At 41.9% G+C, this 23,944-nt stretch overlaps 1 protein-coding gene across 1 annotated transcript; it reads right to left on the bottom strand.

Moving 5' to 3' along the window:
• Window positions 1–559: 559 nt before the first annotated feature.
• METAP2 (methionyl aminopeptidase 2) lies at window positions 560–23,471 on the bottom strand. Its single transcript, XM_075011683.1, has 11 exons — window positions 23,268–23,471; window positions 22,076–22,180; window positions 13,693–13,758; window positions 13,087–13,189; window positions 11,358–11,519; window positions 8,312–8,493; window positions 8,126–8,220; window positions 7,925–8,021; window positions 7,185–7,288; window positions 5,182–5,297; window positions 560–2,395 (listed from the first exon to the last, which is right to left on the bottom strand). The coding sequence occupies exons 1-11, from the start codon at window positions 23,413–23,415 to the stop codon at window positions 2,143–2,145; spliced, it is 1,431 nt and encodes a 476-aa protein (XP_074867784.1). The 5' UTR covers window positions 23,416–23,471; the 3' UTR covers window positions 560–2,142.
• Between the last annotated feature and the right edge of the window lie 473 nt (window positions 23,472–23,944).

Here is a 23,944-nt window from a genome sequence, read left to right on the forward strand (position 1 = left end):
CTCAGCATAATGAATCAACCTCCATGAGAGGTAGTACCTATGTTGGTGTGAGAAGCCCTCCTGTCAAGATAACACTGTCTACATAGGGCAGGTACATGTGGGGGGCAGAAATTAGGTCAGAATAACTGCATCACTCAGGACTGGATTTTTCATTCCACTGAGCAATATAATTCAATAATGCAAGTTTACAGACCAAAACAAAGCCTTTCAGCCCCAACTCTTCTCCACATAAAGCAATGAAGCGAGGCACCTGCTACTGATACTTTAGCTGTACACAAAGGCTAGATTTCTATGCCACTGGTTTCTAGCTGTGCCAGTACATTTAAAAATCATGATTTAGCTGTCTAACACAGCTCCACCCATCCCACAGATTCTTTCAAATGCCTGATTTCATTACTTCAACATAGCACAGTATGGCCAGCATTAGTCAGCATGCCATGTGGTTAAACTTTAAAGTTTTAAGCTCACCGACACAGGTAGCTGTTGCTACCCAGCCACAGGTTGGAAATACCATGGAGGGTTTATAGACTCCAAAATGGAAAAAGAAACATGAATTAAGATAAGACTTCATTTCACCCATTTCCATTAACAACAAATATAAAGTATGGGGAAAAATCAGGGATGATTTTGTGGGTCTAATTTCTTTTTGATTTTAGGCATTTTGCCAACCTATGCTCCCTCCCTCCAAATGGGGGAGCAGGAGAACTGCAGCTTGTATGTTAGATCTCTGTGAGATCAATATACAGCTCCCTTTAATCCAAAAAGGAGGTAACAGAATATTTAATATTTTAAGTTAAAGAATAAAATGTTTTATTTAAAAAGAGGCCCATCTTCGTAATGAGCTCTGTTTTCCTAAAGCAGGTAATGTTTAAAGGCACTTTGAGTTGGCGACAGAAGTTGGTATATTTGTGGCAACTTTATACAGAGGTTTAACACCGAGCCTCATAGGAAGGCAGTGATGTTATGCTTGCTCCACTCCAAGTTCTAAAAATCCTCAAGATTTAGTAGAATAAACATAAATGAGATTCAGCCAGTTATTACAGCAGAAAGATCATGATGCCTATTACACCAAGTGTCAAGTACTCTCATTTAGTTTGTTCATCTGCAAGAGGATTCAGTTACAGACCAGAGCGAATGTTTTTATCCTCACTACTGTCTGAGTCCTTCTATTATCTAGCCTCTGTTTTGAGGAGGCTGGAAACTAAAAGCAATGAATATTTAAATGTCTCACAATGGGACATACAGGTACCAAAGAATCTGATGCAATTTTTCACTATCAAAGGTTGGCAGCAAGCCCAGAGATTGTACAAAGTAAAGAAAGACGACGCATCAGATGGGCCTCCCTACTGAAAACAGTGGCAAAGGAGTCGGTTAAAATGAATTTGCCAACATATTCTAATACAGACAAAAACTGAAGACTGGAGAGTAACATGCTCAAAGACAATAAAAACCCAAACTGCTGGCACAGTCACATACTATAACCCCTTGCCTGACTCCCAAGCATACACACTACTTGTTAAATAGGTGCTAGGTTGTCAAGTTTCATATAAGTGGGTGAACAGGTCCAGTTTCAAGACAATAAATGGCAACTGGATATTTATTATTATTATTTAATAGAGCGGTTCCCTAACAGACTCCTGCCCAGAGTCATAACCAGACTTTTAAAAAGTATATATGTTTTTAAGATCTGAAAATTTGTCTATTTTTTACAAAATGGATTCCAGGAAATTTAAAAGGCAATATCAGAGAGGGCTTAGGTGCAGAAGTCAGGTGTAATCATTCAAAGCATTCAAGTAGGAATATGGTAATATAAATATTTGAAAAGCATTTCTTATCATAAATGTTCAAAACAAAATGTATAACTCATTCCAAACTAAAAATTGAGCTTTATACCACATACGTCCCTGAACAGAAAAAAAAAATATATATATATGTAACCTTCCATATAGTTCTAGAGGCATGAAAGCTTTTTCCTTGGTTAGTTACATTAGAAGACTTGCCTTTGATTAATTTCCTTCCTTTCCAAACATGGAAAGTATTACATCAGTCCACTGTTAAAACAGACAATACGTTGCAAATTAATTCCGGTATGACGTGCTCCGACAAAGCCTAGAGTACAAAGATGTTGAGGTGACACTGAGTTTAGTAGTCATCTCCTCTGCTGACAACTTCTTTGCATGTTGGGCGCAATAATATGGTATGCTCAAACTGTGCAGTGTATGAGCCTTTAATGTCGCATAAGGGAGGATAGGGATCCACTATACCCAAGTCACACAGGTTCTTCAGAGCCATTAGATATTTACTTTCTCCCAGTCGATCTAGCCATCTGCGGCAGAAGGCAAGAGTGCCGAAGTTTTCATTTATAACATTTAGTAAATGTTTTGCTCTTGGAAGCCTAGAAGAAAGAATGCACTGAATTAACTGAGGAAAAAGGTATGATCAAGAAAGCATTTAAAACAGAAATAAAAGACATATAAAAAGAAAAGTAAGTACTACAAAATTGCAGAGCCTGTGATTTTTGAAGTCTTCTCACATCACTTAAGGTTGTGTTCAAGGAGAAAAGTTAAAGTTTTATTTTTTCCACTGCAAAAATACAGCCTTCAAAACAAACCAGAAATGCTGCTGTCCTATTAACTCAGCCTTACAAGACAGAGGAGAAAAGGTGTGAAGTCATTCCTACCAACCTATGCTCAATCCCTTAGGACGAGGAAAAGAACCCCAGCCCACAGTCTAGATCTGGACCCTGGGGCGGGGGGCTCCCCTCCATTAGAATCTGGCTTGCAGCAGGATGGAAGTGCAGAGCCCAAAGCCCTGCGGGTCAGCTGCAGTCTGGATTCTGACTGTGGGCTCTGCTGGGGCCAGAAAGTGGCTCCAGGCTCCGGTGCCAATAACTGCTGTTCTCGCAGGCAGGAGGAGCAGTGGTGGACTGAACAGCCTGTCCAGATGCTTCCTACCGCTGCTCTGATTGGATGGAATTCTGCAGCACTGGAGGGTGAGCAGAGCCATGTGCATTTGGGGGTGCTCAAAGGTAAGTGTTCCTGCCATTGTGCACACACTGCACCCCCAAGACCCCCCCACTCCACCCACTTCCTGCCCCCTCCCTTCCAGACCCCTCACCCCCAAGCTTACCCCTTCCTCCTAGACACCATACTCGTACCCTGACCCCGCCCAACCCAAACCCCCCACACCTCTCCTTACACCCCTCCCAACAAGGCTTTCCACCTCACCCTGCTTCTGACCCTTCCCTCCCTGACCCCGCACTCTAAACCCTCCTACACCCTTCCTCTCTTAAACCCACACCCCCAGCCTGCGCCCGCAGCCCCTCCAACCCAGACCACACACCTCTCCTACAACCCCCTTCTGCCCAGATCCCCCACTCACAGCCCACTCCTGCATCCTGTTCTGGCCCAGATTGCACATCCCCAGCCAACTCCTTAACCCTCCCTCCTTTCCAGAACCCCCAGTTCCCAGCCTGTTCCTGCACCCTCCCTCCCACCTATTCCCCATAGACAAATCTATGGATCATTTACCCCAACCCAAAAAGAGTTCCCCACCCTTGCCTTGGGGCTCGCCTACAATGGTAAATTACTGCACTAAACTCTCTCACTCAGGGGCGTGAGCACAGCAAGTTTCAGCACCACAACTTGTCAGCATAGATAAGCTGCCAGTGCTGGGAACTACGCCCCTCATGAAGGAGGTTTTAAGGTGCTGGGAGAACTCTCTTCCAGCGCTGGTACTGCAACTAAATTGTCCTGATGAAGTGCTGCCAATGGCAGTGTTTTAATTGCTGCAAATGTAGACAAAGCTTAAAGGGAGATGAGGAGAACTTGAAAACCCACTTAGACTTATTTAAATACCAATATAACGAAGCATTACAAAGTTATTTTTCCTCAAGAAAGGGACTGTCATTCAACTGATAACAGAACTATTCACTTTGGCAACAGTAACTTTTCCAAGTCTGTCACCCTGAAGTTTCTGATTTACTAAATTAATTTGAAATTAAGCTTTAACACTGGTAAATATCACTTTCACTTCTAAAAGTTATATAACTATAGAGTGAACCCCTCTAATCTGGAACTCTCTCATCCGGCAAACTCTGCAATCCGGCATGATTTTAGTTAGGATGACCACTTATCTTGGATATGCCCACGTTTCCTGTTGTCTACCAAGTTTGCTTACAGCCACCTGTCCTGGCTTTCATTGTTCTGTGCTGTTACTTAGCTGTAATGCACCCCAAATGTCTTCTAAGAGCCCAGTAAGCAGTGGAAGTGTTGGTAATGTGCTAAAAAAAATATTGACCTCCCGTCATCCAGCAAATTCTCCCATTTGGCATCAGTCAGGTCTTGAGGGTGCCTAATGAGAGAGATTTGACCTGCAATAACATCTGTAACAAATATGCAAAATACGTATAATCCTCTATGTGTTTTATCAAGATAGCTGAGACGTGTTCAACATCGAAATTTAAGTATTCACAGACTTGAGCTGTTCCTTTTGAAACCATACTGTTAATACAAAAAACCACAACATATAATGCATTTTACAACTAAGCACACCCTTATTCCTAAATGCTGGGGATGCGGTAAAAACACCTGGAAACAGTATTGCATATCTAGTGTATCATACTGTTACTTGATGAACGTTTTACTTGGATTACCTGTGCTTCAAAAATACTTTTACCCTGTTTCACCTTTCAAAACGTAACGTAATACAATCCCTGTGAAATCATGAAATATAATTAGTGTTCTGAGTAGCTAATTTTTAAATATGCAAGCATCTCACCATCCTCAGCAGAATATGACACTATATTTAACCAGCTTTGTTCCCAAAAAGACATTTGCTTGTGCTACTGAACTGTAAATCACAGAAATTCAAGGAAGGGAGGATTCAAGAAATGCATCCTGAGTACAGAAGGGGGAGTTGTGAAATAACAAAAGTATATGATAGGAAAATAGTCAACATGTAGAGGGCATCACCTTATTTTTTTAAGCTATTTTCACAGTCTGTGCCACCCTGTGTGTGTGAAGAGAGTTAAGCACACACATATGTGCATATTACAGCACAGTTCACATAAGAACATCAATTACATTAGTCTTTTCATGTTCCTCGAAAGAGCTGACATTAATTAAGAGGCAGGGAAAAAACTAAAAGAGCCATAAATATAGAATAAAAACCAGATCGAACCTTATCGGCACATGCCCAACATCAAAATTTTTCATATAATGAGAACATTCCATGTCATCATGAACAACGCCCTTTCCTGTGCTACCGAAGGTTTCTATGGCATATATTTCACCTTCCTAAAAGAGAAAAAAAACAAGTGAACATAGTATAAATGCACAGAAAGTAGATCAATAGTCTAATGTTAAAATTTCTTGTATACAATTAACAGTTTAAGTATAGCAAATATGAGCAGTGGGCAAATGTACCTTACAAGGAATTAAACATGGATTGGTACTTTCATTACGCAGCACCCTTAAAACTGAAATTTTCAAATACACTATGTTTCAATAACTCTTTAATCAATGTTATGCTAATCATGGATATACTCCTCCTTTTCTGCCAAGGTCCATGTGCAGGGGTAAGCCAATAGATAAATTCTTGGTCTCTGTCTCACAGTGTTAAAAAGCCATTATGGATAACAATTGTAATGGATGCTTTTTGTGATGTGAACATGTCATGACGGCCCTAAATCATTTTTCACAGGTCACTAAACATCTATCAACTGACAGTAAGTCACCTGATTACTACTGACCATGACTGGATTAGAAGCATGAACCTAGAAATAAAATTAACGGCTCCTTATCTCACTGTCAATCTTCTAAACAAGCCCCCGCCTTCTGATCCTGTTACTCCATTTAAAATTAGATGCAGATCAAAACTGCACTTGACACCTAATGAAATATACTTACTGCTTCTAGGTTTGTAACAGTTTTCCTTATCTTGTGAAACAAGTATCCTCTCTTCTTCAAAGTGCTTATCTGTTAGTCTATAAGGTGCCACAGGACTTCTTATTGTTCTTAAAACCTAGTGTGGCAGATCACAGACTGCAGATGACAGGTGCCTGAGGGAGGGGGAACATTTTGGGCCTTGGAAGAACCCTTTTTTGTTCCCCTTGTAAGTTCACAGAGGGCACAGTGCTGCAGGCTGCATAGGCAGCTAGGGCTCATCAAGGGTCAGCCAGCATCAGGCGATAATTAAAGCACCTGGGACCAATAAAGGCCTTCAGACTTTCTATAAAAGACTTTCCCCAGACAGCAGGAAGAGGCTGGACATGGTTCCCAATAGAGAAGGTGGCTGGAGACCAGACCAGACTACAGCTCAGCCCAGCCAGGAGCACGATACAGGGGGAAAAGACCCCAGAGGGCAGTGGTGGATGAAGAAGCCTAGGGAAAGGGAGCTGTTGTGGGGCACGGCAAAAAACTCCACTGGCTCCTTCATTCTCTAGGGTCCCTAGAGCCCAGGGCAGTGGATGGGACTGGACTCCCCCCATCACTCTCCCTGGTAAAGCTGGCCAACTGGGATGGGGCTGGAGCAGCTCAAGGCTGGTGAAGAAGGAACCTGTTCCACTCTAAATTCAGACTGGACTGTGATGAAAATGGCTCGGTAAAGGGAGACACTTGCCTTCTGGAAGTCCCACGGCAACAAAGGGGCCCTCCCTGGAGCCTCTGAGGCCCACAAGGAGCTGACCAAAAGCGCAGGACCCTTTAGGGACGGTTGAAGGGTCTGTCCGACTAGCTTTTAGCTACTCATTTATCTAATAAATATCTTCGTTCACAGATTACTGGTTAACCATTAACATCCATATTTGTAAAGACAGATGAGGCTTGCTGGTTATGGATAACTGGTAGGGGCTGAAACAGCCCCCTGCCCACCATGGATGTTCCAGCCCCATGGGGCTGCTTGGGCAGAGATGCTCCAGCCCAGTTGAAGCAGTCCTCATCCACAGGGGCCAGGGAGAGATGAGTAGCGATTGGACAGGCTGCAGACATGGGCTGCTCCAGCCATGCTTGAGCAACCCCCACTGCGGCGTGCCAAGTACCAAGGCTGCTCTGCCCTTCCAGAAAGCTCAGCTGTATTATCTTCCATGTGGTCATAAAAAAAAACAATGCAGGAGATAATTTTCCCATGGTGACATATTTAGATATGCTTAAGCAGAAGAGTTAAATACTAAACACCCAGTTTACCTCCATTCTTGTTGCCTCTCCTCCTTTCACAATGGGCACAGTTTTTCCAGCATGTATCCTATAAGGCCCAATTGAATGTCCATTCAAATTGCGAATTGGTTTCACTATTACAGAAAACAAAGCAAAATATCAATAATTAGGTAAATCACTAATGCTTAATGTTTAACCCTTCAATACCAGTGACAAACTTAACCCACACGTGAAGTACTGGAAGCAAATTCAGAGACCTACAGGTATCCCAGAGAAAACAACAACAAAAATGACTTTTCCCCGCCCCCCCAAAAAACAATCAGCCAAGCAACATCCTAGCTTACTCTATATGTGGAATAATGGCTTTATTACTACTACAGTCATAACTCAGGTCTTTAGGAAACTAGTTAATAATGCTAACAAGTAAATATTTAATTATTTCCTATGTATTTTGCAAACAAGAATTGAAAGCTACTCACTTTTCACCTATGACTAAAGTAAATGCCAGGTGCGGTGCTTTTGAATCTGTTTGTTGCATTTAAAAAGCGGAATTTGAAATGGATGGGGAAGTTCTCATTCACTCAGGACTAAGTTCCCGTTCATTACAGTTGAGGCGATTGGTCAGGAGAGTATGTATAGTGCAAGTTACTTGCACTGCACTCTTATTCTACTGCAAATAAAGATAACTTCAACAGCTAGAAATAAAGCAGGATTGTACAAAGACACTCCTAGGATAGCTACTTCTACATACTCTAAAGGAAAGAGCTTGCCTTGATAAGTTTTGCCATCAATTTCAACTTCATAAGACTCCATAACTTCTTGGATGGCTTCACCAACATCACAGAGACGAACATCTATTCCAGCACACTGAAGAGAAGAGTTAAACACAGAAAAATGTTTAAATCTATTATGAGGGACTTAGCTTTTAAATTTCAGAACCCAGTAAAAATTAATTTGCATAGTTAGTGTACCTTTATTCCAGTATTAGTGGCATCTTTTACTGCTTGTAACAGTCTATCATATTTAGGATTGAATGTAACAGTAAAAGCACAGTCAATAATACGGCCTGAAATCAAAAGAAAAAATGAGGCTGATATGTTTGCATCCAAAAAACAATCCAACAATATACATTTTCTAAGCAATAAGGGAAAACTAACCATTGATGTGTGTTCCAAAGTCTATTTTGCAAATATCATCATATTGCAATACTGTAGGATCTCCAGCATTTGGAGTGTAGTGGGCTGCACAGTTATTCAGAGAACACCCAGTGGGAAATGCAAGACCTGCATTCAAGCCATTTTCTTTTATCAACTTGCGTGAGCAGTCTTCGAGTTTTTCACTAGGAAAAAAAAGTGTCCATTTAGACAAAACACACACACACACACACAATGTACTAAAAAAGGTTATTTTAAAGTACTTGTTTACAAATGTGAGAATACCAGACAAAGAAAAGAACTGACCTAAATGTTTAGTTTTAGTCTTATTTGTAACATACTACACTAAAATCAGAACCAGCTAAAGAGTTAAAAAAATAAGCACAGTTTTTGATGATTCAGTTCTTTATTTTATTCTAATCTGTTTTGACAGGATTAAATGTAGTCCTGTGCTTGATCACACTGATTTGGTTCCCCAATGTTTTTACCTACCTTTGAAAGAATATGCTTTGCAAGCTATAATTGAACAGTCAGGGACACAATATACATTCTGGGCAAATGAATTTGGTTTGTTTTAAGTACAATGTACCACAAGGATTTTACTAAACATTTCTGAAAACAGAACTGTAATGTGATCAAATAGTTTTCCCAACTGCTTAAAAAGGTAACCAAATTAAAAAATATAGGTCATGTCTACACTAGCCCAAAACTTCAAAATGGCCATGTAAATGGCCATTTTGAAGTCTACTAATGAAGTGCTGAAATATATATTCAGCGCCTCATTAGAATGCCGGCAGCCACAGCACTTTGAAATTGACGTGGCTCGCCGCCGCGCGGCTCGTCCAGACAGGGCTCCTTTTTGAAAGGACCAGGCAACTTCGAAATCCCCTTATTCCTAACAGCAGATAGGAATAAGGGGATTTCAAAGTTGCCAGGGTCCTTTTGAAAAGGAGCCCTGTCTGGACAAGCCGAGCAGCTGTGAGCTGCGTCAATTTTGAAGTGCCACAGCTGCCGGCATTCTAATGAGGCACTGAATATGTATTTCAGAGCTTCATTAGTAAACTTCGAAATGGCCATTTGCATGGCCATTTCAAAATTTTGGGCTAGTGTAGATGTAGCCATACAGTTTCCATATATTAACGGCTATGAGGATAAAAGTAAAATTACTCACATTATGTATTATTTCCTCGAGCTTTGCAAACACTGCTTTTCTTAGTCACTGATATATCTATATCACTGTAGCTACAGCATGCAAGCCTTCATATAATCCCAGCCCACTGGTGTAACTGATTCACATCATTGCAGTTTATACCAATTACATCCAACAAAGCAGAATAATTTAAAAAAAAAAAACTTTATATGAATAAGTAATCCCCCATAGCCTGTTATACACTTTGGGTACAGCTACAGGAGAAGCCTCTGTCAACAGAAGTCGCTGTTGGAAGGGATTTCCTGGTGAAACTTCTGTTGAAAGATTGCAGCTACGCATAAAAGCGGATTGAAAGAGCAATCCACTCTGTTGACAGAGAGCAGCCAGACTGCCTGGCCCTCTCTCAACAGAATGGCTGCCCGGAAGCTCTGCACACAGAGCTGCTCCGTAAACAGAAAGCCCTGTCTGTCGACAAAACAGGCCCGAAGCATCTACATGGCTGTCTTCTCGACAAACGCTGTCGAGAGAGGCGTTATAACTGAAGAGGGAGAGATAGGCTATCGGCAGATGTGCCGGGTTTTGTCAACAAAGTGCATTTTGTATGTAGCTGCACCATGCTTTTTCCCCAACAAAAGCCCAGTTTTGCCAGGAAAAGCCTCCCGTGTAGATGTAGCCTATAAAAGGAGGCCATGTCTTGAGGAAATTTCTAATTGCAACCCAAAACATTCAAGATAAGTAATTCAATTGCATGTAAATTTATTTCAGACAGACTGAAGGTTATGGAGGCAGCTGTCTTTCACCCTTCTTGATGATACGTTTTCCTGCCAACAATGTCTGCAATAAGTTTTGGAACTACAACTTCATCCCACATCCCAATATCAAATTCCCAAGACTAAGAAGAGAGTACCTGGATAATTATCTCTTTCCAACTTTAACCCTGATAATCAGAAGTTAATTTTTTGAGCTCCTGGGAAAGAACATCACAGGAAGAGAAGTGCACTTGCTTCTCCAGCAGAAGCATGATCAGAATGAAAATAGTCCTACAGGTTGAACCTCTGACATCCAGGACTCTCTAATCAGGCAACATCCAGGGCCAAGGAGCAGACGGCAAAGGGAAGCCACTGGTTGGGGTGCCACAGTGCATGGGGGAACGGGATGGGACCTTGGAGTTTGCTAAAAGGGCTGGAAAGTTGTGCGAGTGACCCAAAAGCAGGCAGCCTACAACTGGGACAGGAAATGGTGGTGGGTCTGGAAAGTGGTACGGGTAACAGCCAGGAAGGGAGCCCAGAAGCAGGCGTTGGAAGACAGAGGGGAGCACTGACCTCCCCTGGTTTGTCAAAAGCCCTGATATGGGACTTCAAGGTCCCAAGAGTGCTGGACCAGCGAGATTCAACCTGTAGTGAGGAAACAGTATATGCAAGACAAGTAGTCCAACGTGGATCTGTTTACACATGCTAGCTTTGTGCTGCTTTTCTGAGGCTCCTACACATAGTATTTTGCTGGCAATGCTGGCAGAAGCTAAAAAGTGATCTTTGTGCCACTATCTAAGTCACTATTACTCCTTGCAACCTGATGAAGTCTTACGTGCAAGAGCAGCGCAGGCACAGAACTGAAACACACACACTACAGTCAGGTGCTAAAGTGAGAAACAGATTAATACAATGACCGAGTTAATAAGAGATTTCAATACTAAAAACTCCATTGACCAAAGTAGTGATGATGATTGACTCTATAAGCAAGAAGAAATGAAAAACTAAATGATGAACATTGGAAAGACCCACCAAAAAATAACTTGAACTGACAGGATTCAAAATGGAATCAATTAAGTGTGTGACAATTTGAACCACCAACACCCATTACAAAAAGAAGTGTCTTTCAAGAAAATGTTTTTATCCTCACCAGATTTCTATCATTGTCATTCCAGGTTTGATCCAACTCATAACATATTTCCTCACTTGTCTGTGTGCCTCAGCAGCCTCCCGAAAATCATTCCAAATCTCTTCACTGGCTTGATCTAGCGCTTTCTTTTCATCGCTTGTAGTTCTCCAAGCAGCAGTTCGTCTTTACGGTAAACATGATATACAAATATTAAAATTGAAAACCAGCACCAGTCAATCTCTATGGCATACATTAGAAATCTCATCTAAGGATTACTTATATAGTCACTAACTAACTAATCCTCAATGCCCCTTTCAAGTAGGAAAGATATTTATCTGTGTTTTAAAAACTTCAGGAATGCATTTAAGAAAAAAAACTCTAGGCACCCTAAAGATTATTTTATACTTACAATCCTAAATGATCACCCAGCAATGAAAACAACAATTGACAAATAATGAATTAACTTCAGCCAGCCAGTAAATCAACCCCCCTTTAATAATCCCAGAATTTATGCACAACTTTCCCCCCAAAACCCATGAAAAACAATTTTTGTAGCATCTTGCAGACTGGTAGGTCAGAAATCATTTAGGGTTTTACACATCATGATCAACAATAACATGCTCCACTTAATAAATGAGGCACTGCATTCTGCATTAGCTTCAATCTTTAAATGGTTTTAAGCTGTAGCTCCTTGTAGAATTTACTACAACAGTCTAATCTTGAGGCTAAAGAAGTATGAATAATAGTTGTAAGATCTCCCTGTGAAATTAAAGTGGCATTCTTCTGGCCCATTCCAGATGGTAGAAAGCCAGCTTGGTTATCCTGCACTACAAATATCTAGTAAAATCTAAGGGGTGAGGTTTAACCAGAACTTAAAACTCCGATGACCAGTGACAGATGCACTTCACAATCATCTTCTCAGTCTGCTAATCTCAACCCACCACTATCTCCTTCCTCTTCAGCTGGTTGAGCCTCATCCAACTCAATATCATTGCTCTTTCAGTTACAGTAAATCTTAAGCATATGTGTAACATTACCAAGCACAAAAATTAGTGTGATTTTTAAATTTATATGCCATTTAAAAAAAATATTGTTAAAGCTGTAAGGACTATTTCAACAAATTATACCCTGTTTTCTGTTAAGTCACTTAAGTCTCGTGGCATTACTTCTGCTACTTCAGCAGACACCTTTAAAAAAACAGAGGATGGCTTTCACATCAATTAAGGCATAGACATTAACTGTTACAGCTTAAAAAAAAGTCTGCTTCTAAAAATGTCTGTAGATAGCACGTAAAAGACTGTAAAAATTGTATTTATTTGCATGTGTTCAAATATTACCCCCTCCTGCCAACCCTTCTATATTTTTCACCTGACCCAAGCCATCAGTATGCTTCACAGTTAATATCCCATTAAGGGGCACAGAAAAGTTCATGCATGCTACTGAAGTTATTTTTGTTTATATTGGTACTCCACAAGAAAGCAAACTACACAAACATTAGAGTAAAATAATAATCCAGTCCAATAAATTTAAAGTGCCAGGAGGGAAAATACTTCTGATCACCTCTAAAGGAATAAAATTGTTAGATGATCCAGTAAAGAGACATTACCATCAACTTTGTTCACAATCTGATCAACAGAACTATAGGAAAGTTAAGTCTTCCACTGCCCCTCAGAAGTCCGTTCAGATCAGAAGTATTTATTTTTTTAAACTTCACTATCTTTAGACATAAAAACAGAAAGAAAACATTTACCCATCTTGTGCTGGTGGATAGTGACATTCTTCTCCTTTTGGAAATATACTGCTGGGAAACAGATCACATATTGGAATAGAAGGTGGGTCTGTCTGCACCTTAGCTGTTGAGTAAATATTTGTAAGAAGTTTTACGTTGCAAGGTATAAATTATCAACTGCAGGAAAAGCAAAAATAGCCAAGCATATTTTAAATCTTTCTGCCAGAATCTGGGTTCATCCCCAGAACACCACGTGCTATAGTCGGAGAGACACAAGTGCCACTCAGTGGATCAGCAGAGTGCCCAGAGCCAAGCACAGTGGGCAGCATGGGCATCCACTGGTGGCACGCATCCACACCTGCCCTTGGTGCACTTCAAGTTTACTCTGCCCGGGGCGGAAAAAATTTAGAGGGAATACTAGCTATGGCAAGGTCAGACAACTTGAGGGTGTCAATGCTAAGTGAAACATTCAAAAACACCAGAGAGAACTTCCAAAGTGTCTTGGCCAAGGATCTACCTTGTATGCCTTCCCCCACAATATTTTTAATTGAAACCATAATATATTAGGATAAGCTTAAGGGCAAATATGAGAAAATCCCATCTATTATTGTTGTAACTGAAACCTACGTCCTTTCTTCTTTTTCTTTTTCTTCTTTTTCTTCCCTGTTGCTCCATCTCCTTCACCCTCTCCGTCTGTGAAAGAAATGTTTATATACGTCTAAACACATTCAAAGAGTCAAATGTAGAACAAAGGTTATCATGGCACCTTAATGAGAAACTACCCAAAGGGAAGTAGTCTAAGAAGGATAACCATGGTAGTCTTTAGCTTCACAATTAACAAGCAGTCCTGTAGCACCTTAGATACTAACAAATGTAAGGTTACCCAAAGGTAAGCTAGTTAAAACACATGGAAAACTGTTACCTCAATTTTATACAGCTTGAGTCAACTTGTATCTGGCACCTGAATTCACAACTTCTGCACTGCACCAAAATATCAAGTTTTATATAAACTACAGTACATGTGAAAGTTAAACATCTGACTTTCTTTAAACATGTACAACCCTTTTAAACTATGCCACAAGCAAACAGAAGAATTTGAAAGCTGAACCAGGTCCAACTCTATCTGGGACCAATGCTGCTTCTACCTCAGCTGCACTGAATTTGATGTTGTTGAGATTTGTTATAAGTCCCCAAATTCACAGATTCTACAAACTCTAGGAGCAGTTACCAACAGTTGCAGATTCCTTTCCAACTGCAGGTTCAGATACAATAAGATACTTCTGAAAGCACTGTTGCTGAAAAAATACCTCTAAATAGGTTTTTTTTACACTGGTGGCATGGTTAAGAGGTTAGTTGATTAAAAAAGGAAGCCTCTGAGAAATTTGTTAAAAACAAACCACTTTCTATCTCAAATCCCATATTCTCAATATAGCTAACATGAAGCATCTGGGAAAGAGTGGTTAGAAAGAATAATATTAGCTACAGGTCAAACCTCTAGTTGGACGCTTTCAGATCCTGACCAGTGCTGAATCAGAAAAACTGCTGAACCATAGGAAGTCAATTTTTCTAGCAGTGTTACCAACACTTCCACTGCTTACTGGGCTCTTGGAAGACATTTAGCGGTAAATTAGAGCTTAATAAAAGCACAGACCACTGAGAGCAAGGACTAGTGCCTGGAAACATACTTTATGGGACCACAGGAAACTTGACTATACCCAGGGTAAGTGGACATCCAGCTAACTAAAATCATGCCAGCCCACAGATGTTGCCAGACCAGACTGTGCCAGACTAGAGAGATTCAACCTGAAATAAATAGTGACTATGACTTTAGAGATCTGTTACTTTCCTTTACCAGAAAAAGAAAAACAGAGATGACAGCACTCACGATGGTGAACGTGGAGCTCACCCACATAAGCAGTGCAGAAGATATAAGCGACAGGTTTCAAGTGAAACCTGTATTTACAGTACTCCTTCCTACAAATTTTCGAAGATTAAGGAAAGAGGAGCATGTGGCATCAAAGCAGCAAGAAACAGCCTGAGTTTGTTTACAGCACGGTTTGACTCTGTCCAAAAATAATATTTACTTAACATAATGTGGCTACATCTAATTATGTGTACAGTAGTCTCTCGAGATATGCAAGGGTTACGTTCCCACGCACCCTCGCAAAACCTGAATTTCATGTAAGTCAGGGGGACAGCTTTTTTCCCCAGCAGAACACAAGTTCTGCAGCTGGGGAAGCAGCAGGAGCACCTGGAGCGCCTTTAGAAAGGTAAGTCCTGGGGATGGGGAGGGTTAACGTCAGGGGGGTTAAGCTTGGGGTGGGTTAGGGCTGCAGTGTGAGTGGGGGGGTAGGTGGTCAGCTGGGACTAGGTGGCCCTGTCGGGGGTTGAGACAGAGTCACATGGAGTGGGGGGTGAATCGGGGCCGCACAGGGGGAGGTGAGGCCAGGGCCATGGGGACAGGGGAAGCGGTGATTCAAACCAGGGCCATGCAGGCAAGGAGGTTTGAACCAGGGCCGGGGCGGGGGGAGCAGGGTTTCAAGTTCCACTGAACTCGCATTAATGCAAGTTAAGTGCAACTCAAAAATCACACATTTCAAGGGATTACTGTGTTTACCCCATGTATTCATGGATTATACAGTTAGTTAAAGCCTGCTGCGCCCACTGGTGCATAGGGCAGCAACGAAAATCCTCCACTTCTGTCTGCCTTTGGCCATTTTCTCCAGTGTCCCCCAGTTGTAGTTCATAACACTGTACAAATGTTTAGCTGAAAGTGCTGATTATTCTTGTACATCCACCATCTGTCCAGACCTTCTAGATCCAAACATTATCCACTTTATTGCTCTCTTTTTAAGGAGTAGCCATGTTAGCCTGTAGCCTCATGAACAACAAGCAGTCAGGTAGCACCTTTAGAGCCTAACAAATTTATTAGGTCATGAGCTTTCAAAGTAAGATCAATGATTCCAGAAGCTGTTGTCTAATATCAAGTGTTGCTGTTTGTTATATTTACTCAAAACTCTATTTGCTCACTGATAAAAACTGACAGGCCATTCCTTGCACAAAAAATTGAGTTTCTACATCTCCATGCCTCACAAATGACTATTGATGGTCAATGTCATCTGAGTTGTTTTTAAGCAGATTGGTCAATTTTAGATAAGAACATAAGAACATAAGAACATAAGAATGGCCATACTGGGTCAGACCAAAGGTCCATCAAGCCCAGCATCCCATCTGCCGACGGTGGCCAATGCCAGGCGCCCCAGAGAAGGAGAACAGAAGACAAGTGATTTATCTCCTGCCATCCATCTCCTGCCCTTGTTATGAAGGCTAGGGCACCATACTTTATCCCTGGCTAATAGCCATTTATGGACCTGACCTGCAAAAATTTATCAAGCTCTTTTTTAAACCCTAATAGAGTCCTGGCCTTCACAGCCGCCTCGGGCAAGGAGTTCCACAGGTTGACTGTGCGCTGTGTGAAGAAAAATTTCCTTTTATTAGTTTTGAACCCACTACCCATCAATTTCATTTGGTGTCCCCTAGTTCTTGAATTATGGGAAAAGGTAAATAATTTTTCTATATTCACTTTCTCCACACCATTCATGATTTTATATACCTCTATCATATCGCCCCTCAATCGCCTCTTTTCCAAACTGAAAAGTCCCAGTCTCTCTAGCCTCTCCCCATATGGGACCCTTTCCAAGCCCCTAATCATCTTAGTCGCCCTTTTCTGAACCTTTTCTAATGCCAATATATCTTTTTTGAGGTGAGGAGACCACATCTGCACGCAGTACTCGAGATGTGGGCGTACCATAGTTTTATATAGGGGAAGTATGATATCTTTTGTCTTATTATCGATCCCTTTTTTAATAATTCCTAACATCCTATTTGCCTTACTAACTGCCGCTGCACACTGCGTGGATGTCTTCAGAGAACTATCCACTATAACTCCAAGATCCCTTTCCTGATCTGTCGTAGCTAAATTTGACCCCATCATGTAGTACGTGTAATTTGGGTTATTTTTTCCAACATGCATTACCTTACACTTACCCACATTAAATTTCATTTGCCATTTTGCTGCCCAATCACTCAGTTTGCTGAGATCTTTTTGTAGTTCTTCACAATCCCTTTTGGTTTTGACTGTCCTGAACAACTTGGTGTCATCTGCAAACTTTGCCACCTCACTGCTTACCTCATTTTCCAGATCATTGATGAACAAGTTGAACAGGATCGGTCCCAGGACTGAGCCCTGGGGAACACCACTAGTTACCCCCCTCCATTGTGAAAATTTACCATTTATTCCCACCCTTTGTTTTCTGTCTTTTAACCAATTCCCGATCCATGAAAGGACCTTTCCTCCTATCCCATGACCACCTAATTTACATAAAAGCCTTTGGTGTGGGACCGTGTCAAAGGCTTTCTGGAAATCTAGGTATATTATGTCCACTGGGTGCCCCTTGTCCGCATGTTTATTAACCCCTTCAAAGAATTCTAATAGATTAGACAGACACGACTTCCCTCTGCAGAAACCATGCTGACTTTTGCCCAACAATTCGTGCTCTTCTATGTGCCTTGCAATTTTACTCTTTACTAGTGTTTCTACTAATTTGCCTGGTACTGATGTTAAACTTATCGGTCTATAATTGCCAGGATCTCCTCTAGAGCCTTTTTTAAATATTGGTGTTATATTGGCCGTCTTCCAGTCATTTGGTACCAAAGTGGATTTAAAGGATAGGTTACAAACCACTGTTAATAACTCCGCAATTTCACATTTGAGTTCTTTCAGAACCCTTGGGTGAATGCCATCTGGTCCTGGGGACTTGTTACTATTCAGCTTATCAATTAATTCCAAAACCTCCTCTAATGTCACTTCAATCTGAGTGAGTTCCTCAGATTTGTCGCCTAAAAAGGCTGGCTCAGATTTAGGAACCTCTGTAACATCTTCAGCCGTGAAGACTGAAGCAAAGAAATCATTTAATCGCTCCGCAATGGCACTGTCTTCCTTGATCGCTCCTTTTATATCTTTATCATCCAAGGGCCCCACTGCTTTTTTAGCAGGCTTCCTGCTTCTAATGTATTTAAAAAACATTTTACTATTGTTTTTTGAATTTTTGGCTAGCTGCTCCTCAAACTCTTTTTTGGCTTTTCTTACTACATTATGACAGTTAATTTGGGAGTGTTTATGTTCCTTTCTATTTTCCTCACTAGGATTTGACTTCCACTTTTTAAAAGCTGCCCTTTTCTCTCTCACTGCCTTTTTAACATGGCTGTTTAGCCATGGTGGTTCTTTGTTAGGTCTCTTACTGTGTTTTTTTATTTGGGGTATACATTTAAGTTGGGCCTCTAGTATGGTGTCTTTAAACAGTTTCCATGCAGCTTCCAGGGATTTTAGTTTAATTACTCTACCTTTTAGTTTCTGTTTAACTAGCTTCCTCATTTTAGTGTAATTCCCCTTTTTGAAATTAAATGCCAGAGTGTTTGACCGCTGCGGTCTTCTTCCCAACACAGGAATATTAAAAGTTATTATATTGTGGTCACTATTTCCAAGCGGTCCAGTAACAGTTACCTCTTGGACCAGATCCTGCGTTCCAGTCAAGACTAGATCGAGAATCGACTCTCCCCTTGTGGGTTCCTGTACTAGCTGCTCCAAGAAGCAGTCATTTAAGGCATCAAGAAATTTAATCTCTGAATCCCGTCCTGAGGTGACATGCACCCAATCAATATGGGGATAATTGAAATCTCCTATTATTACTGTGTTTTTTATTTTGATAGCCTCTCTAATCTCCCTCATCATTTCAGCATCACTATCACTGTCCTGGTTAGGTGGTCGGTAATATATTCCTAATGCCATATTCATATTCATAGATAGTTGCTGTCCTGCAGTGGTTGCAGATTGTAATGCTTAATGAAAACCCAGTCCATAGAAAAAAAAGTCCACTTTCAGCCTTAACTATCTATTGTTTTATAATCTTTATGGATGCCTTGTAGGTACAAACACCTTTTTTCTGTTTTCTAATGTCCTTCCAGGTTCTCAGTCAAAAATGTATTTAATATTTAGATACTCTCTCCTATACATCTTTCAAGCGCAATAACTGTGTCACACTACTCTCAATGAATTAAGCGCAGTTCAAGCTTAACTCTGAATCAGAAAAAGCAGTAGTCTTGGCATACACTTCATCAACCCACAGAGTCAGGGTATCTTCCAGGTCCCTATGCTAACCACTACAGACACTGCCAAAATTCAAGACACCAGCAGCTACTGTTATTTACTTGCTATGGTCTTATGTGCCACTCAAGACAGACTCCTGTCAGTTGGTAAACCAACTAACTGGATCTATGCTATGATGTCCTTGAAGACAGCTAATACTCTTTTCCACTCTAGAATGCTTACCTGGTTTTAAAAAAAAAACAAAAAAAACAAAAAAAACACAACCAAGACTAGCACCCTAACAATTTACAAGGAATTGGAATAAGCCCTTACATGTCATGATCATATTTGAAATGCAATTCATTACCCAGAAACACAACAACCATATTTCCATTCTCAGTGAACTATGTTGCTAGCCCAATTCCATAATGCAGCAGAACCATAATGACATTTCTTCCAGTGCAATCACTAGTATTTTGCAGTTGTGGAGATGGTCAAAAACAGTGAGTTTTTTGGAAACCAACCCCTGGGACCAGATTTCAGATGCAACCTCTATGCTATCTCCCACAGTTACACAGATTTCAAGCCTTGTGAAAAGAATGAGTCAGGTAAAACCCATCAAAAGCAATAAAAAATTAAAAAATTTTATACATTGAAAGAAATCACAAGTAATTTGTATGAAGATAGGGAGAGCATTATTTTAGTGATAAAGTACATTTCAATTTAAGGTTTATCTAAATATTGATAGCTACACTGTCAAAAAGAGCAAATGAAATGTAATGTACTGATTTGACTATGAATAAGTACACTCTCTCCAAGATAAAATATCCTAAGAGTCTAATTTTTCCCTCAAGAAATGCATTTCACTATGAAGCATTAACTATTATTCTCAATGAATTCTGAATCAACAGTAACAGTGTATGTATGGCATTAATATTAATATCCCATTCCCTGTCAGTTGAAGTAACGCATCAGAAATCCGGTTTTATCGTAACACTATTATGAACAGCAATTAAATGGACTTGGATACTGTACCTACTTTCAGATAATAATCAAAGATTATTGTATAGTGCTATATGCATTAATGCGTCTTTTTTTTTCCTATTGAAGTACTTTTGGATATGAACATCCAATTTAATATGTTCTGAAACCTAAAGCTTCAGAGATAGTTTGCCAAGTGATAAATATAAAGATGATCACTTTGGTATCTTAGGCCAATTTTAAATGCTAACTCAGCAGACAGGTGCTAAATGAATGACGACTAACTTATCATACTAAGTGGGCTGCATGAGTGACCCTCAAGATTGGTGTAACCAAGACAATCTCCTGAAACAGGGTAGTTCTGCTACCTGCACTTCTGTACCTTGAATTTGTGAGGTGTACTACCGACTTGTAGCAGCATGTTGATTGGCTGCAGAGGGAGTGTACGGCTGTCTCAGTCAACGTTGTGTGCAACCAGCACACACCTTACTTTCCAGGCCCTTTACATGCACGCCATTTTAGTAATACTGGTAGGGGGAAAAACTATGTGGATGGAAACCAGCAAAATCTGGTAACCTTGCATGGGCAACGATAAACAAAATGTCTCATGGGCCACACACAGAAGCCCACAGGCTTCAGATTGTCCACCACTGCACTAAATGCATAGTTTTATTACAGAAAAAAAAAGGTCAGTTTCTTGATTCGGTTTTCAATCATGTAATCTACATACCAAATATGTTTAAATTCAGATAAGGAACTAAACATGATTCACAAACTACTTGTTGATAATCTGTACTGGCAACAATAAACAAAGCGTATTCCTGTATTGCAATGTATCACATTTCTTTAGTTGGGATTCAGTGAAAGAAGTAGTCTTAGAAATCAAGTTTTCTTTAGTGATTACAAACATGTTTTTAATCGTGTATTTTATTATAGCACAGCGAGGGGCAATCAACGCTAGTGAGTGGGCTGCATGAGTGGCCCTCCAGCTCAGTGGGACACCAGATTGTCATAACCAAAGCCAAGTCTACATTATGAAGAAAAATCTGTTTAGGATACACAACTCCAGCTACATGAACTGTGCAGCTGAAGCCAAAATATCAGAAAGTGATTTATTGAGTTGCCCCCACAGCACAAGGTTGACCGGAGAAAGTCTCCCATCGACTTCACTGCTCTTCGTGACCATGAGGAGTACCAGGGTCAAACAGTGGAACTCTGGTGACTCGATTTAGTGCAGCCTCAATAACCCCCTCAAAAAACATCATCATCTATCTTCCACTAAGTGAAGGTATACCACAAGATGATCGCCCAGGATACGGAGACTTTGTGGGGGTGTGCCAACTGAACCACAGCAGCACTTTGACTGGATGCAGAGGGAGCACATGGCTCTCACAATGTTGTGTGCTCTCAGTAATCACCTCATTTCATGTTGCCCTGGCAACCCTGCACCTGGGCAATGATCAACAAAATGTCTCATGGGCCACACACAGAACCCCAAAGGGCCACATGCAGCCCTCAGGGTGCAGGTTGCCCACCTCTGTTACAGTATCTCCTCGGACTCTTCCTCCACCATCTCCCTGTATTATTTGTTCTGTCACACTAAAAGATCTTCTTTGTGGTATAAATTCATAAGGTTAAAAGTCAGCAAAAGTTGTAGCTATCAGCTGGCACAATGTCTCTGCCTGAAATACACCCTCTTGCTCAGGTGACAATGTTGCTTGATAGGGAATGAGGCTGATAATTCAGATAAAAAACTGCTCAACATCAAGAAAATATCTGCAAATTACACTGGCATCTTGCATGAAAAAAATTACTTAAGTGGAAAAAACAGACAGCTGTAGAACATGCTATACTATTTCATGCACTTCATAATGTTACACTTGCCTTCTTCATCCTCATCTTTTTCCTTCTCTTCCAGTGTTTGCTTATCCAACTGTTTTGCTATATCATCAAGAGCACCCTCTAATTCTCTGTCTGCTTCTTGCTGACCTGTTTTCAAAATAAAGTATAGTTTAACAAATAAAATAGCTCTAAACTGTGACATAAAATCCTAAAATAATTCTCCAAGTACTTTTACCACCCTCATCAAGCAGCTATCAGAGCACTTCTCACCTCTTCTAAAGAAGTGAACATATCATAACAACCGTTAGATACTCAGGGGGCAGTATGACATTACAAAAACCTGCACTGTGCACATAAACTTAAGATTATCCAATACTTCAAATAACTACAGTTCTTTTCTGTCTGTGAAGTCTGCTGTACCTAACACAAGCTTGCTCCAGGGAGATAACACAAATGTTATTCAAATTATAAACACACTGTATCTTCTACTCCAACAGCTAGTCTGCAAAAATACATTCAAAATTCAGGTTCCTTACGCTATTTGCAGACTCATCTCAGATTTCATGTACAATATTTGACAGTTAACAGGGAATGGCTCCCTCCTGTGGGATAAACTTTAAAGCAACAAAATTATACTCTTTGTCTCCCGGCCATAGGAATGGATGCTGCTGTGTACAAAGCAACATACACAAACCACCCCTGAAACAGGCTGAGCTGAAACCTAAAGAACTTTCTCTCACACATAAACGCATGAGCAACCAACAGTCCATGTGTCCACGCTAAGGCTCTTTCCATAGTAACCACTGTTCTGAGGGATCTTCAGGTACCTCACATCACCTACCTCAAAGACAAGCAGGCAGGCGAGGGGAGGAGGACAACAGCAACGCCACCAGAATACTAGCCAATTACATGATCATCTCACCGTGTCCCCCCGCTGACAAGACTTACCCCCGTTCAGATGGGGCCGCCCACACAGCCCCACCTCCCGAGCCAAGGAGAGATCTGCCAACGCCACCACAGCTGCACATCTCCCGCTCCCCTCCCCCACAGACTGCCCCCAAGGCCGCTTCACGCGCCCCTGCCCCGCAGCTGCCTCCCGCCAAGGCGGCTTCCACCCCGACACCGCCCACAAGAAGATGCACCCCCGTCCCAGCCACACTAACTCCAGCTCCCCGCCCCTCGGGCCGCCGCAGGGCTCTGCCTGGCTCCCCTCCCTGCCGGCTCCGGGCCCTACCCGCGGGGGCCGTTTTGCTCTTCTTCTTTTTCCGCCGCTTCTTCTTGGCGCCCTCCTCGGCGCCGGGCCCTGCCGCGCCGCCCTCCGCGTCCTCGGGCTCCAGCAGCTCCCCGTTCAGGTGCTGCTCCGCCTGCTCCACGCCCGCCATGTTGCCGCGGCCCGAGAGAGACGGCAGAGCGGCCCCGCTCCCCACGCCAGCAGCCGGGCAGCACTCGATGGTGAGCGCGAGGCACGTCGGGAAGGCTGGAGGATTCCAGCCGCCGGGAGGGGTACGCGGCGCTCGCGAGGAGCGAGGCCGGCAGAGTCTTGCGCGCATGCGCGCTGGTTGCGTCTGGAGCCTGGTGGCTCTGCCCAGACAGCCTCGTAGTCGCTGGACGTTCCTGCGGCTGGGGGCACCTTGTCTGGCTGTCTCCTCTGCCCTGATGTCCGCGCCCCGGGTCTCTCGAGATAGGGGCGGGCTGGCGGCAGATGCTCGGGAAAAGCGTTGTGATAAAGTCTGCCCGCCACACGTTTTCTGTGCGGGCGGGCGCCCGCGCGCCCACCCTCCCGCGCGCAGCTGGTCAGATAACAGAGTTGTGGTGTCTTTTCTGCAGCATTTCTGCGGTCGTGACCTGTTCTACCCCCCCACTGCAGAAGCAGCCAACACCCAGCGCTTTTATCCCCTGGCCCTTCGCCCT

The sequence above is a fragment of the Carettochelys insculpta genome, chromosome 1 (assembly GCF_033958435.1).
Source record: "Carettochelys insculpta isolate YL-2023 chromosome 1, ASM3395843v1, whole genome shotgun sequence".
In the NCBI taxonomy this organism is placed as follows: Eukaryota; Metazoa; Chordata; order Testudines; family Carettochelyidae; genus Carettochelys; species Carettochelys insculpta.